This window comes from Fukomys damarensis, unplaced genomic scaffold, assembly GCF_012274545.1.
Source record: "Fukomys damarensis isolate Sample0158 unplaced genomic scaffold, DMR_v1.0_HiC HiC_scaffold_1, whole genome shotgun sequence".
NCBI lineage: Eukaryota > Metazoa > Chordata > Mammalia > Rodentia > Bathyergidae > Fukomys > Fukomys damarensis.
The window spans coordinates 73177913-73194635 of record NW_022900913.1 but is presented as its reverse complement, the minus strand read 5'-3'; the positions used below and the strand labels follow the sequence as shown (position 1 = coordinate 73194635).

General features: G+C 37.6%; 1 protein-coding gene and 1 pseudogene across 5 annotated transcripts in view; both read left to right on the top strand.

Annotated features, from left to right (window-relative positions):
* Window positions 1–52: 52 nt before the first annotated feature.
* Znf25 (zinc finger protein 25) overlaps window positions 53–16723 on the top strand; it is a 28726-nt gene continuing 12055 nt past the window's right edge. For 2 of the 5 annotated variants that reach the window (XM_033762008.1, XM_010625251.3), the window contains exons 1-2: window positions 382–460; window positions 1634–1750. In XM_033762008.1, coding sequence (XP_033617899.1) covers window positions 1736–1750 — 15 coding nt within the window. In that variant the 5' untranslated portion in view covers window positions 382–460; window positions 1634–1735. Of the gene's footprint in view, window positions 125–381; window positions 461–1633; window positions 1751–16723 lie in introns of those variants that run through there. The other 3 variants (XM_033761998.1, XM_033762001.1, XM_033761999.1) reach the window with 3 other exon arrangements.
* LOC117285551 lies at window positions 7292–7372 on the top strand (annotated as a pseudogene).

The following is a 16723-nucleotide window of genomic DNA, read 5'->3' as shown; positions in this document are numbered from 1 at the left end:
CCGAGCGGGGAGGGACAGCCCGGCGTGGGGACGGGCCGTGGTCGCGCACACAGGGACTACCACGGTAACCAGGGGTTTTGCTGCGCTGAGTCGGAGCTGTCAGGGTGAGAGGCTGTCAGTAAAGGTGAGCTACTCGCGTTGTCACCAGGATGCTGCTGTTCCATTATTGCCTCCTTCAGGCCGCACGACCATCCTTCAGGTGGTGTCACATCCACCTTCCGTTGTCAGCAGCAGCAGCTCCACAGACTCCGAGAGCGCTGGTTCACCGGGAGTTGGCGGTGGGATTCCAGGCCCCTGTCCCACACGGATCACATCCTTTCCTGTGCTGACATCCAACCTTGCTGGTACCCAACGCCCGGTTTTCCCTGGGAGCCTTCAGAACCCATCCGTGGGGTGCACTCAATCCAGCCTCACCGCGGAGTGTTCCAGTTCCAGAATCTTGGGTTCGCCCAACATTTGGGTCAGTTATTTTCAGGGGCTGTGGGCTGCCGAGTAAATCAAGACCAATTTGAACATTCAGTTATAAGTTTTGCTGAGAATCTGGGAATCCTATCCAGGTCAAAGTTAGTTTCTGGAGAGAGGTGATGAAAGAGAGATTTTAAAAAATAAATATATAAAAACTGTATTCCTCCTCATGGTATCTGGGCTTCTAAGCGAAGCTAGAAGTGGTTTCTGCTGCTTATGAAAAAGGCTTCAAAATTATGATATGTAGTTGTCTTTTACTGCACATGTGAAGCGCCTGTTTGGCATTCTGGTGCCAACTACTGTTTTAGAAGCTAGATATATGTCAGTGTCAGCAAATTAGGTGACCATGTTAGAGTCCATCCAGGCTTTAGTAAATTTTACTCCAAGCCTAGCCTAAATTTTGGGAGGGCAGTGAATCCCAGGATATTGTCCAGATATGTGGTCCTGAGTGAAGATTTTAAAGGATGATAATAGCGCATGAAGGGTTTTTGAAAATTAATGCTTCCTCATTTTAAAGGTAAAAGTATTATAACTAAGACAGTCCACTGTGTTAATAAAGCTGATAGAACTGAAGTCTCCAGATTCACTATAGGATACTTAGGTAAAATATGGTATTTCAGGAATTGTATTTTGAGAAACTAGGGAGAAGACATGTCTCACTTTTGTAAACTCTGAAATGATTTTCTAATTATGGGGTTTATACTATTAACAGGAAAAATTATCACATGTAACTTAAAAAGCTTTTAGTATCAATAAATATTTGCTTCAACATCACCTATAATGCCAGACATGAGTTCCATGTTTGGATACATTATTATTTAATCTATTAATCAGTATTTAGGTTTTCAATTCGTTTGTGTTATTCATTGAACAGACACATGGTTTTCAGAGCAGCCAATAGGAAAGGAATGTCTATATTTGCTCAAAATATCCCAAGTTCGAGATTATGTCAAAGTCATTAGGGCTGGAGGGGTTAGTTAGCTCAGTAGCTTGGCGCCTGCCTGGCAAGTGCAAGGTCCTGAGTTTGATTTCCAGTACTGAAAAAAAACAAACAACAACAAAAAAGTCATCAATGGACAGATGGGTAGCATTTCATTCTTTCCTGTTCTTTTTGATGGGTCCAAGACTAGTTATCTTTTACTAAAATGTTTGTGGAAATTTCTCATAGATGATTCCTGGAACTGCAAGATACTGCCTCTTATGACTTCTCTCTTTCAACTTTCCCTGTTTTGGCCTCATAGTTTCTACTCTTTCCCAAGAACAGTGGAAAATGAACAAGTTCAAAGTGAGTCATTTATTTAGCCTTTCATTTCACTGTGTGTGTGTGTATGTGTGTGTGTGTGTTTAATAAGTGTTTTGAAAGAGAGTCTACATATTAAACTAGAAAAGTAGATCTGGGCTAGTGGTGCATGCCTGTAATCCTAGCTCTGGGAAGCTGAGGCAGGAGGATCATCATGAGTTCAAGGCCAGCCTAGACTACCTAGTGAGTTCAAGGACAGCCTGAATTATGTAGTGAGACCCTGTTTCAAAAAAACAATAAAGGGCTGGGGATCTGGCTCAGTGGTTCTGGCACCTGCCTTGCAAGCACAAGGACCTGAGTTCCATCCCCGGTACCAAAAAAAAAAAAAAAAAAAATCAAAAAAACAATAAAGCAGGACTGGGGATTTAGCTCAGCGGTACCAACGCCTTTCTCCTAAGTGCAAGGTCCTGGGTTTGATCCCTGGTACCCTCCCCACCAAAAAACCTAAAAAAGTGGACAGTTAAAAATCACACTGGGAGAAAATACTGTTGAATAAACAGCAACTCTCCACAAGTGTGGTCTGCAGAGCACTGAGAATTCTAAGACCTCCTTGAGGGGTCTGTGAGGGCAAAACTCTTAATAATAAGGTGCAAATTGCCTTTTGCCCTGCTGGTATGAAAGCAGTGGTAACAGAGATTGCTGCCTGTATGGCATGAGTTAAGACAATGACATCAATTTATTGTTATTCTGTTCCTGTAAGAGACTCAAGTAAAAAACTTAAGGGGCCAGGAATTTAGCTCAGTGGTGCTGCTGCCTGTCTCACAAGCACAAAGTCCCAAGTTCGATCACTGGCATCAAAACAACAACAACAAAAATAAATTTCTTAAGGATATCCTTAATAAAACAGTAAAAGTATAAATTTTATTAAATCTTGACCCTCGAGTATACATCTTTTTAATATTCCATGTGACAAAATGGAAAGGTCACATAAAACCCTTCTGTTGCATCCTCAACTGTGATGGTTGGTTGTCACAAGAGCAAACATTTGTTTGACTTATGCACATGCATTGCCACTTTGTGAATGAATACTTTTTTTTTTTTTTACTTGAAAGAACAACTAGTGGATGAACTATGGTTATTCACACTTGTATATGTAACATTTTCTAAAAAGTGATGAAGTGAGCCTGCCAGTTTAAGGAAAACAACTTGTTGTTGGTTTGTTTTCAGTATTGGAGATTTGACCCAGGGGCATAACTACATACACCCTCAGTTCTTTCTATCTTTTGAGACAGGTTGTCCTGTTGTCCTAAGTAGCACAGGCTTGGCCTTGAACTTGAAATCCTTCTGCCTCTGCCTGCCTTGGTGTTAATATTACAGGATGTGGCAACCACACTCAATGGTATTCTTCACAACCATTAAAATTTGAGCTTTAAGGTGAAAATAGCAATTTTGGAAAACTTGTGTCCTCCATTGTGAACTTGATTGACATTCTCCTACTAAAGGCTTTCTTAGGAAGAATGGTGTTGAAACTAATATAATAATATTATAATTTGAGAGGATGGAACAATATAAATAAGTGAGCAACAGGCTGTAGGTTTATTAGGGAATACTGTTCTGTAAGTGTTTGAGGAAGTCCTGAATTAAATGAGAGGGGAAGCCAGGTAGAAATCTAGGGAAAAGCACTCCAGATGAGAGGAAAAGCAAATACAGTCACTCAGGCATGTTTCAGAAAGAGTATTCATACTTTGAGGATAGACAAGTGACTTGGGGGAGGCTGCCAAGAGTTAAAGTGATGAAGCAGAGGACCTTAAGAGATATAGGACCATATAGGATATACAATTTTGAATTTTTATTTTACTATTTAAAAATTTGAAAATTATCCTTTATACAAAGGAATGAACTAATGTATATATACAACTTAGAGAATATTAAGCTAACACTAGTGTATCTTTTCATGCTTAAGAAGTAAAATTGAATACCTTTGAAGCACATGACTGCCCTTCCTTGATGTTATACCTACCATTACCCAGAGAAAAGGAACACTGAATTCTGTAACCACTTCATTTACTTTTTGTTTTATTTATTTATTTATTTATTTATGGAATTATGAGACAGGCCCTTGCTATGTAGTTCAGGCTGGCCTTAAATTCACTGTGTAGCCCAGGGTGTCCTTAAACTTGTAGCAATCCTCCTGCCTCGGCCTCCCAAGTACTAGGATTATAGGTGTGTACCACCACCACAGCTGGCTCACTGCCTTTAAAATTTAATTATTTTTTTAGCAGGGATTAAACTCAGGATCTTGCACTTGCAAGGTAGGCATGGGCACCACTGAGCTAAATAAATCCCCTGTCCCTAAAATTTAATTTTTTACTAATAAAGTGTGAGTATCAATTAAATGCCCAGCCCTCTGGTAAGCTATAATCTTTGCACATAATCCTCACAGACACCTTTTGAAATGTTATCATAATACCATAAATTTTAGACTTCATCTTTTTATTAATACAGGATCACAGCCTTTAAGTGTGTTGGTGGAAAGAAAGACACTAGAAGGAAGGAGAAAAAATAGGAGGGAGCTAAAATTTAACCTGTTGAATAGAACTTATTAAAGCAGAACCTGCAGTTCTCTTTCAGTCATTTTTTTTTTGTACCAGGGATTGAATTAGGACCTTGCACTTGCCAGGCAGGCACAGAGTACACTGAGCTACATCCCATGTTTAAGTCATTCTTGAACATAATTTTATCTTTAATGTGACATCTTCCTTATCCAGTATTCACTGAGGAATTCACATGATGTTTTCCCTGGCTTAGGGTCTGAAAGTAATTGGTGAATGATTTATGACAGTAGAAACAATTAATGAGCCTCTTTTTCTTTTTTTGAGAGGCCACTTCAGTCTGTTGCCCAGGCTGCTCTCTGACTTCTGAGCTCAAGTGATTCTCCCCTCTGAGCCTCTTGAGTATGCGACTATGGGACCCCGTTCCTCTTCTGCAGTGAATCTGATTACAGATGACATTACCAAGCCCTCAAAATTTTTGTTTGATGCAGACATTGAAATTTTTTGTGTCTTCATAGCCTTTTTAGCCACTATAGATTTCTTTTATTTTTCATTCTTCCATCTCTCAACTTCTGTTAGCATGACTTTCTTCTGCATGATACTGCTATTATTTTGTTTGTAGGGACAGTTTGCTGGTAGAAACCTTGATTTTGTTATCTAAAATATTTATGAAAATTTCTACTGTGTTTTGAAAATATCTCTTTTACCAACCGTTAAGCCTATTTTATATTAGCTTATTAGTAGAAATTACAATATGCATGTTTCACTTCTTCAGTATCTTCAAATAACAAACTATTTATTCATAAGCAGTGAAATAAATTTTCAATAGTATAATTCTCTTTACATTCCTTCACCGTTTATAGGTTTGTTTTATAACTCATTTCCTATTTTTTAATTCATTATATTGGTACATTTTTGGTATACAGTATAATGATATCCATCATTGGAAATTTGAACATTTACATAATATATCTTGGTTCTTAATTTTTATCTATTTTGTTCCCCTCCCTTCAACCCCTCCAACCCTCCCTAATGACAAAGTCTCTGTTTCCATTTTTTTCATTTTCTCATATTAATTCCATTCCCTTTTTTCCTTTCCCCAACCCCTCCCACTTCCTTTCCCCTTTGCCCCTTTTCTTCGTATTTCACATTATCTGTTATACTTTTTAGTCCTTATTTACACTTTTAGTTTCTCACACCAGAGGAACTATTTGGTAGTTACACATGTCTTATTTCACTTACGAGTATTGCCTCAATGTACATCCATTTAGCTATAAATGTCTCTGCTTTCTCATTCTTTATGGTTGAGTAGTACTACATTTTATTTAAAACACACACACACACACACACACACACACACACACATACACACACACACACATTTCCTTTATCCAGTCTCCAGTTGATGGGCAATTGGGCTGTTTCCCAGTTTTAACTATCACAGTCTGTGCCGCTATGAACGTGGTACATATATATTGCTGTGGTATGATTCTTTTCATTCTTTGGAGAAGATACCCAGCAGGGGAATAGCTGAATCAAATGGGATTTCCAATCCTAGTTCTTTCAGGTATCTCCATACTGATTTCACAGTGGTTGCACCAGTCTTCTCTCCCATCAACAGTGGAACAGGGTTCCTCTTTCCCCACAGCCCCACCAGCATTAGTTATTGGTTGATTTCATGATAGCAGCCATTCTTTCTGGAGTGAGGTGGAATCTCAGTGTTGTTTTTATCTGCATCTCCTGAATGACCAGTGATGTTGAACATTTTTATGTTTATTTGCTATTTTTGCTTCCTTGTCTTAGAAATGTCTGTTCATATGCTATTTTTGGATTGGGTCTTTAAATTTGAGAGGTCTGATCTTTTTTAAATCTTTATATATTCTAGATAGTAGACCTTTGTCTGAGGAAGAGCTGGTGAAAATTTTTCCCCACATTGTGGATTATCTTTTTGCATTATTGGTTGTTTCTCTTGCTGTGCAGAAGTTTTTTAATAAGAAGACATCCCACTTGTTGATTGTGCTAATTCACGGGCAACTGAAGTCTTGTTCATAAAATCTTTTCCTATACCAGTGTCTTCAAGAATTCTACCTAAGTCTCTTACAGCCAATTTAGTGTTTCTGTGTTAATATTTAGATCTTTAATGCAGTTTGATTTTAATGTAGTGCATGGTGAGAGACATCTTTGGAAAGTTGAAACCCAGTTTTTCCAGCATCATTTATTCAAGAGGCTTTCTTTTCTCCAGTGAGGGTATTTGGCTCCTTTGGCAAAGATCAGGTGGCTCAGTGCATCTGGAATTGTTTTTGCATCTTCTAGTCTGTTCCACTGGTCCTTGGGTCTGTTTCTTTGCCATGCTATTTTTGTTTTTGTTTTATCTAAGTAGCTTTGTAGTATAGTTTCAAGTTAAGGATTTTGATACCCCCTACCTTCTCTTTATTGCCAAGAATTGCTTTTGGTACTCTTAAGTTTCTTCTTCTTCTCCTTCTTCTTCCTCTCTCCCTCCCTTCACCCCTCCCCGCTTCCCTTCTTTCTTCTTTTTTTTTTTTTTTTTTTTTTTGGTATCAGGAATAGAACTCAGGACCTTGCACTTGTGAGGCAGTCACAGTGCCACTGAGCTAAATCCCCAGCCCAGTCTCTTCTTTTGTTGTTGTTTTCTGTTTTTTGTGGGGTTTTTTGTTTTTGTTTTGTACCACGGATCGAATTCGGGACCCTGTGCTTGCAAGGTAGGCAGCAGCACCACTGAACTAGCTCCCAACTCTAGATCTCTTCTTATTCTAAATGAATTTTTGGATTGTTTTCTCAAGGTCTGCAAAGTATGCTGATGGAATTTCTTTTTTGGTACCAGGGATTGAACTCTGGACCTTGCACTTGTCAGGCAGGTGGTAGTACCGCTGAGCTAAATCCTCAGCCCTGCTGGAATTTCAGTTGGGATTTCATTCATTCTATATAGCAGTTTTGGAAGTATGGCCATTTTCACTATATTGGTTCTTCCTACCCAGGAGCAAGTAATGTCTTTCCATTTTCTGATATCCTGTTCATCGCTTCTTGGCCTTTTGGCTAAGATTAAGTGTAGTATCTGATATCCTGTTCAATCTTTTTCCAGAGTGCTATAGTTTTCAGAGTAGAGGTCTTTGATTTGTTAGGGGGATTCCTAGGTATTTCCTTTTTTTGGAGGTTATTGTGAAAAGAGTTGTTTCTTCAGTTCCTCATTCAGTGAGTCAGTTGTTCATGTACAGGAAAGCTATTCATTTCTGTGTGTTGACCTTGTATCCAACTACTTTGCTGAATTTGGTTAAGTCTAGAAGACTTTTGGTGGAGTTCTTCGGGTCTTCTAAATACAGTATCATGTCTGCAAATAATGACAATGTGACCTCTTTATTTCCTATCTTTATTCCTTTTATTTCTTTCTCTTGTCTAATTGCTATGGCTAATGTTTCCATAACTATATTGAACAGGAGAGATGATAGTGAACATCTTTGTCTTGTTTCTGATTTTTGTGTGAAGGATTTCAGTTTTTGAGCACTTAGTATGATATTGGCTGTTGGTTTTTCATAAATGGCTTTTATCAGATTGAGGTAGAGACCATCTATTTCAATTTTTTGGAAGTTTTATTATAAATCCATGTTGGATTTTGTTAAATGCTTTCTCTGCATCTATTGAGATGATCATATGGTTCTTGTCCTTGGCTCTATTAATAAAATGCATTACATTTATTGATTTCTGTATGTTGAACTATCCTTGCATCTGAGTTCTCCAGTTGGTCAGGGTTTATGATCTTGATGATCTTCTGCACTGTTTGCCAGTATCTTACTGAATATTTTTGCACCTGTGTTAATTAGTGAGATGGGCCTGTAGTTCTCTTTTTTTTGACGGGTCTTTTTCTGTTTTGGGGATCAAGGTGATGCTTGCTTCCAGGAATGAATTCAGGGGTATTCAATTTCACTGAAGTTTTTAAACAGTAGTGGCAATAGTTTTTCCCTAAATGTCTTGTAGAATTCAGCAGTGAAGCCATGAGGAGTACCTGGGCTTTACTTTGTTGGTAAATTTTTAATTATGTTTTCAATTTCACTGAATTTTGAATTGGGGTGTTTATAATTTTTATATTTTCATTCAACTTTGGTAATTCATGTGTATCAAGAATCTATTTCTTGTGTGTTTCCATTTTATTGGGATATAGGTTCTCAAAGTAGGTATTGATGATCCTCTGGATTTCTGCTTGGATCTGTTGTAATTTCACCCCTTTTGTTTCTAATTTCATGGATTTGGGCCATTTCTTTCCTTTTTAAAATAAGGTTGGCTAAGTGTTTGTCAATTTTGTTTATTCTTTCAAAGAACCAACTCTTGGCTTCATTGAATTTTTTGTCATTCTATTAGTCTCTACTGCATTATTTTTTTTTTGCCATTAAGTTTATTGATACATTTAAAGAAAACAATACAGTTACATTTAGCATTGGGATCTTGTACTTTTACATGATGTATCTCAGTCATTGAATTAACTTCTACCCTGATCTTTATAATTTCCTCCCTTGTATGAGCTTTCGGTTTGTCCTGCTCTTCTTTCTCTAGAAACTTGAGATTCAGCATCAGTTTGTATAACAGAGCTCGCTCTATTTTCCTAATATGAGTATTCACTGCTATGAATTTCCCTCCTTAGACTGCTTTCATTGTGTCCCATAGATTCCAATATGTTGTATTGTGCTTGTCATTTAATTGTAGGAACTGTCTGATTTCTTCAATTTCTTCTGTGACCCATTGGTTTTTCAGAAATGTGTGGTTCAACTTCCATGTGTCTATAAAATGCTTGAGGTTTCTTTTGCTACTGATCTCCAGTTTCATTGCACTATGATCTAGTAATATACAGGGGTAACTTCAGTTCCTTTACCCTTACTTAAGTATGTTCTATGAGCAAGTATGTGGCCTGTTTTGGGGAATGATCCATGTGCTGCTGAGAAGAATGTATATTCTGATTTTGTGGGTTGGAACACTCTGTAAACATTTGTTAAGTTCATGTGTTCAAGAGATTGAATGAGTTCAAGTATTTCATTGTTTATGCTTTATCCAGGTGATCTATTTGTGATAGTGGGGTATTGAGGTCCCCCACTACTACTGTATTGGTGCTTATATGATTTTTCATGTGTGTTAGTATTTGTTTTATATAGTTGGGCACACTAGTGTTTGGTACATATATATTTATGATTCTCATATCTTCCTCTTGGATTTTTCCCTTTACAAGGATATAGTCTCCTTCTTTATCCTTCTTAATCACTGTTGGTTTGAAATCCACTTTATCTGCAAAAAGGCTAGCTACTCTTGCTTTTTTTGGGAGATTCCTGTCGCATGGAGTACTGTTTTCCACCCTCTAACTTTCAGTTTTTGAGTTTCTTTTTGAATTAAGTGTGTTTCTTGTATGCAACATATTGTTGGATCTTGCTTCTTGACCCTTTCTGCCAGTCTATTTCTGATTGGTGAATTGAGACCATTAACCTTGATGGTTATAACTGATACGCATTGTCTTATCTTTGTCATAACCTTTTCTTTTTGCTGGATTCTCTCTTTTTGCATTTAATTCTTGTTGGGCCTGATGGATTCATTCTGCTGGTTTTCCTGGGGTTGTGATCCTCATTGTCTTCCTCGGATATTGTTTAAAATCTTTTGGAGTTTTTAAATTCTTTTGGTTTGGTATTCATGAAGTTCCTCAGGTACTCTTTGTCATGAAAGTATCTTATTTCTCCACCAATTTTGAAAGATAGTTTTGCAGGGCACATCAGTCTGGGCTGAAGGTTATTTTCCTTTAGAACTTAAAATACATCACTCCAGGCTCTTCTTGTCTTGAGGGTTTTTGTTTAGAAGTCTGCTTTCTTGAGAAGTCTGCATTGTTGAGAAGACTGGCTTTCCTTTGTATGTGATTTGTTTCTTTTTTCTAACCGCTTGTAGAATGTTCTTCTTCTGTTGGGTTTCTGGAATATTAACTATTATATGCCTAGGTGTAGTTTTTTGTTGTTGTTGTTTTTTATCAGGGATTGAACCTGGGTCCACAAGGCAGGTGGTAGAACCACTGAGCTAAATTACCAGCCAGAGGCATAGATTTCTTTCTTTTAAATCATGGATAGTTGAAGTCATCCTATATGCCTCACTTATTTGTATGGCAAGTTTTTTCCCCTTCTTGGGAAGTTTTCTGCCATTACTTCTGTGAACATTTTTTTTTTTAATGTCATTTGCACTCTCCTTTTTCTTCATTGACTCCGGTCAGTCTTATGTTATTCTTCTTTGCATCATCTAGCAGCTGGTAGATTGATTTCTCATGGTCCCTTACTATTTTTAAGAAATTTTTCTTTTCCTGGTCACTAATTGCAATCTTATCTTTTATATCTGAAATTCTGTCTTCATATTGGCTCATTCTGCTGTATAAACTTTCAGTGGAGTTTTTAATCTCCTAGAAATCTGTTTGCATCTGTTTTATGGATTCCATTTGGGTTTTGTTGTTGTTGTTTTATACTGGAGTTCAAACTTAGGACCTTGAGCTTGCGAGGCAGGCACAATATCACTGAGCCAAATCCCGACCTCCATTTGTCTTTTATGTTGGGATTCCATCATGTTTCTCAGCTCCACTATTTTTTTATCTGCATCTGCTCTAGATTTTTTTGTTTTGTTTTGTTTTTGTTTTTTTTGAGACAGGGTCTCACTATGTAGTTTACACTGACCTGGAATTCATTGTGTAGCCCAGGCTAGTCTCGAACTCTCAGTGATTCTCCTGCCTCAGCCTCCTGAATGCTGAGATTACAGGCGTGTGCCACCATGCCTGGCTACTCTAGATTTATTAATCATGACTTGTTCTATGAACACAATCTCTTTTGTTATCTGAGAAATTATTTCTGATTTCATTTTTTCCAGATCCTCTTTTGTTGCCAGTTCAGTGAGTCCAGGTGGTTGAGAATCAGATCATTCCATCTCATTGCCCTTTGGGGTTGCCTTAGGTGATCTGGAAGTCTTGTTTTGAGACGTATGTGTCTTCTCAACAGATGCAGCCTGTTGTACCTTTAGTGAGGCAACTTTTTGCTCAACCAGCAGTCTTCAATTCTCAGCAGACCACTCAGTGGCTTTGTCTCTGCTGCTCAGTACTGAACCAATTCCCTGGTTCAGCCCTTGTTGTCCAGCCAGGCTTCTGGCTTGGGCCTGTTCACACTTGGGATTGTATCTAGGTGTGCCCCTGGCTAGGGCCTGCCCCACTATGTAGCTTTTGGCTGGGAGGGCCTTTGGCTGGGGGCCATGTACCCTTGTTGCTGGTGTTTGAGCAGGCTTCTGGCTAGGGTCTGTGTACACTTACAGATGGAATCTGGGCAGGCCTCTGGCTGTTGCTTGTGTGCCTGTGCAGGTCTTTTCCAGCAGGCCTTTGGCTGGGGCCTGAGGGACCAAGTAGTTGGGGTCAGGGTAGAGCCCTGGCTGGCACCTGCCCCTGGTATAGCACTCTGGTCCACAGCAGCTTCTCACTGGGATCTGCACACACTTACTAATGATTTCAGGGCAGGCCTCTCCATTTCCCATATATTTTTAAGTCTAAATACTTATTTTGCTTTAAACAATTACCAGTCTTAAAGATAAGTACATGCATGTGTGTGTAAATAGTTTTTTTATGTTTATGTACATTCTATCCTTTATTCTTTCCTACAGATCTAGGCTATCTCAATGATATCTTTTCCATAAGTCTAAAGAACTTATTTTGTCATTTCAGTATTAATAGTGACAGATTCACTCAACTTGAATTTCTGAAAATGTTTTTCACTTTGATTTTTGAAGGTTATCCTTGTTGAATTCAAAACTCTATGTAAAAATTTTTCTTAGCTTCTGCACTTTTAGGATGTATTTGTCTTCAGTTGTTTCTGATAAGAAGGCTGTTATTCCCTTGAACATAATTGCACTTTTATGTTTTGTTTTTTAACATTTAGACTATAATGTGTGTAAGTATGGTTTGTTTTGTGTTAATTCTTCTTAGAGCCTAACAAAGACCTGTTGGTTCTTGTCTTTTAACATTTTAAAAAATATGTGAAGCTAGGTATGGTTGTGCACACTTGTAATCCCAGTACTTGGGAAGCTGAGGCGGGAGGATCACCAAAAGTTCAAGGCCAGGTTGGGCTACACAGTGAGTTCAAGGCCAGCCTAAACTACATAACAAGACCTTGTCTCAAAAATACATACATACATAGATACATACATATATATGTGGGTACTCATTCTTTAAGTACTGTTTTTCTTTCCATTCTCTTTTTTTAGGATTCTGGTTACATAAATGTTGGACTATGTATATATTTTTCAAAATGCCTCAAATGTTATATTTAGTTTGGGGTGTTTATTTTTTGTCCTTTTTGGATGATGTTATCTATTGAGCAGATTTTTTTTCCAGTTCATTGTTCCCTTCATCTGCCCTGTACATTCTCTTCATAAGCTCATGGAAACTACTTCTCATAATACATTTTTAATTCTAATTTTTTCACTGATAAATTTCCCCATCCTTTCATCTGTATTGTCTGCTTCACTAGATCATTTAATATTTTTATTCACCAGGTGTGGTGGCAGATGCCTGTAATCCCAGCACTTAGCTGGCTGAGGCAGAAGGATTGCCACAAGTTCAAGGCCAGCCTCGAGTACATAGTGAGTTCAAGGCCAGCCTGAGCTACATAGCAAGACCCTCTCTAAAAAATTTTTTAAAAGAGAGAGATTTTTATCATAATTATTTTAAAGTTCTTATCTGCTAATCCTAACATCTAGATTATCTTTGGGCCTGCTGCATTCAGTTCTATTATGTGGACATTATGTTTAGAAGAACAGTAGATTCTAGAGATTGAGGTAAATGATAATCCTAGAAAATAGTAAAATCCTTCTCTGTGGTTGCTAAGTCAGTCTGATATATATTTGAGCTGGTCCTGGGCTTCAGTTAGATTCAGTTCACTGACCTCCAGTGATTTGCGGCAGGATTAAGCTGTGGCTTTTAATACCAAGGCCCCCATCTGTCTTGCCATCAGGCTGTTCTTCAGGTAACTGAGCAATTTCTGCCTGGCAGGCAGTGCTTTCCCCACCTGAAGTGTCCCCACCTGGAGACTGCTTTTAGAGTTTGCTGCACTCAGGCCTTTGTGAAAAAATGGTGGGTGTTTGTATTTTAGAGTGTCCAAATCTATTATGGAGCTTCCTATTGGTTCTAGAAACTGCTTCCCTATTTGAACTAAGCTGACCATTTAGAAATACTTGATGAGAAGCAAAAACTGTTCCATAGATAAGAAGTTTCTGTTGGGTACCTCTTGAATTTAAAATTCTCCTTAGTCATCAGGTAGTATCAAAAGCAGTTGGTGCGATCATTGTTGACTTGCTTTGTGACTGGGGTTTTTAGGAATTCAAACCCACAAGCAAACATTAAAAATTAGTTCAAAGTTATTTTCTCTTCTGAAGTATTCTTATTTTAAATATTTTGGTTATTTCTATTTGCTTTCTTTTTTATTGAGTTTATTGGTACATTTTAGGTATACAGTACAGTTACATTCATTATTGGGATCTTGTACCTCTACATGACAGGCCTTGGTTCTCATTTTTTCCCCTTGTCCCTGCCCTCCCTTCACCCCCTCCTCCCCTCTCTACTTGCAAACACTTTATTTCTATTTTTTCATTTTCTCATATTTTTTTCTTTTCCCTTATTACCTTTCCCACTTTCCCTATACCTTTAGCCCTTTTCTTCCTATTTCACATTGTCAATTATCTCATTAGGATCTTATGTACTATTATAGTTTTTCACATCAGAGAAATTATTTGGTATTATCTTTCACCATGCACTAAATTAAAATCTAAAGTGGATTAAAGATTTAAATATTAAAACAGAAACATTAAACTTGCTGGAAGATAAGTTAGGCAGAACTCTTGAAGACATTGGCATAGGAAAAGACTTTATGAACAAATTCTCAGTAGCCTGGGAACTAGCAGAAAGAATCAACAACTGGGATCTCATCTTATTAAAAAGCTTCTGCACTGCAAAAGAAACCATCATCAGAACTAAGAGACAACCTACAATGTAGGAAATAATTTTTACCAGCTGTTCCTCAGACAAAGTACTATTATCTAGAATATATAAAGAACTCAAAACAATCAGCCCCCCAAATATTAAGACCCAATTCAAAAATGGGCCTCTGAAATGAACAGACATTTCTCAGACAAAGAAGTAAAAGCAACAAGTAAATATGTGAAGTATTCTGATCTTCTGAATTTTGGCCTTTGTTCATCTTTGGATTCTCAGTTCTCTGGTTTTGGGGTTTGTTTGTTTTTATTTTGCATTTGAATAAATTTATCAAAAGGTGTATCTGTTAGTACCAAACATAATGGTAATTGGTTAGGTTACTTCTGCCAACTCAAAATTAATACTGCTGTTTTCAAATTATTGAAATTTATCAGGCTTTTGGTAAAACTGAAGTTAACCACAAAAAGTGGTTTACAAAAAGTTAAAGATAGAGTATATTGTGGTTCTTTCATTTATTTTTCAATGTTTATCTGTAACATGATGTCAAAATTGGTTATATCCATTTTGGGTAGACTCAGATTTCAGGCTGCACTGTTTACAACACTAATAATGTATGTACATCTCCTTTCATTCCTTGGCTCACATGGAGAATTACAAACACTGCCTCAGCAATCTCATAATTATGGAGGTGCCTTCTTACTTTTCTTAGGTATATAAATTTGTGAAAGTATACTCTATTCCTTTAAAAAAAAGAACTGGAAGCAATGGCAGTTTTATAGAAATAGTCCATAGTAAAACCTGGCCAGAACTTAGGGTAAAGCAAGTTTTCAGAGTGAAATTGATTTTGAGTTATTATACAATATAATAGAACATAGTTTTTTAATGGAACTAGACTAAGAAAGTAGATTTTGTACGGAATTTTTTTTGGGGGGTGCGGCTCTCTGGGGGGACCCCGTCCCGCGGGGAATAGGAGGTGAGAGCCGCCTCTTATTCGTGGGTCATCAGAGGCCGATCCGATCTTGAATGTCTGTGGAGGAAATCTTTAAGAAGTTAGAGTACACGGCCCAAGTCTGGTTTCTGATCAAAGGCGCTTTATTGGCTCAGCAAAACGATTATATACTGTTATCCCAGGGGGAAGGTTCAGCAAGCTTATTGGACAGTTCAAACAAATCAATCACATGAGTCATTCAAGCATTTAACCATACAGCAATCAGTATTTTACCAAATGTGGGGAGGGGTAAGTGGGAAGGCGTACATCAACAATTAACCCTATGCAATCTTTAACTTCACAATCCCTAGGGGCAAGTAGGACAGGGAAATACCACCTGCTTCCTGCTCCAGATCCCGTGACCCTGTGGTTAGCACAAAGGGCTATTCTTTCTGTAAGATTTCCTGTTTGCCCAGGGGCTAGACCTGCCAAAGGTCACGTATGTAGTCTAGTGGGATTTTTCCACCGAGGCAAAGGCTAAGGTTGAGGGCAGCCATCTTGTGCAGGCCCAAGCAGTCTCTCACAGGGGGGTACTGGGGATCAATCTTGGGACCCTTTGCTTGCAAGGCAGGTGGTAGAGCCACTGAGCTAAATCCCCAGCCCTGAAATGTTGGTTTTGATGTAAACATCATAATTTAAAATTTAACACTTAAATTAAATAGCTTACCATTTTCAGTATCACCTAAATATATATTGATTTAATATAGAAAATTAAATTAATGTTAGAAATGAAGATTCACAATTCACCTTTTCAGGCTTATACTGTATTGCACATTTATACTTCTAGCTTTACAGATGAATTCAAATCTAAATAATCCTACTACAGCATTATATTAGGCAATTTTCCCAAGATAGAGAATATCATACTTATCTAGCTGTGATGTTGTGAGGCTTCATAACTTAAATCCACTTTAACATTATGGAATCCATAGTTCAGGGTTGTGGAAAAAGGCTTCAAAGAATCTTTTTGTTGCTGCAATAATATTGTTTATTTAAAGAACAAAAAAATACTCCAACGTGGGCCAGGGATTTAGCTCAGTGGTTTCGCCACCTGCCTCACAAGCACAAGAACCTGAGTTTGATCCCCAGTACAAAAAAAACCTCCAGATCATCAAAAGTTTGTTTAAATATTACTAGCTGTTAAACTTTTCATACCTAAGTTTATAATCATATGTAGATGTGTTGAATGTTAATATTTAGTTTTGAGTAGGAAAAAATAAATTATTACTGTAGTTAAGTTAATAAATTTAAATGGCAAGAACATATAGAATATATGCAATGACTGAATTTACTTTTTTATAAATATAATTACTTTCTACTATTCCAATTACAATAGCAGTATGTTGAGAGACATACTGGCAATTTACAGAAACCCAAAAGAGTTCATCTTGTTTGTATTACTTTTTTTTTTTTTTTAAGACAGGATCTCACTATGTAGTTCAGGTTGGCCTTGGCCCAGGCTTGCCTTAAACACACGGTGATCCTCC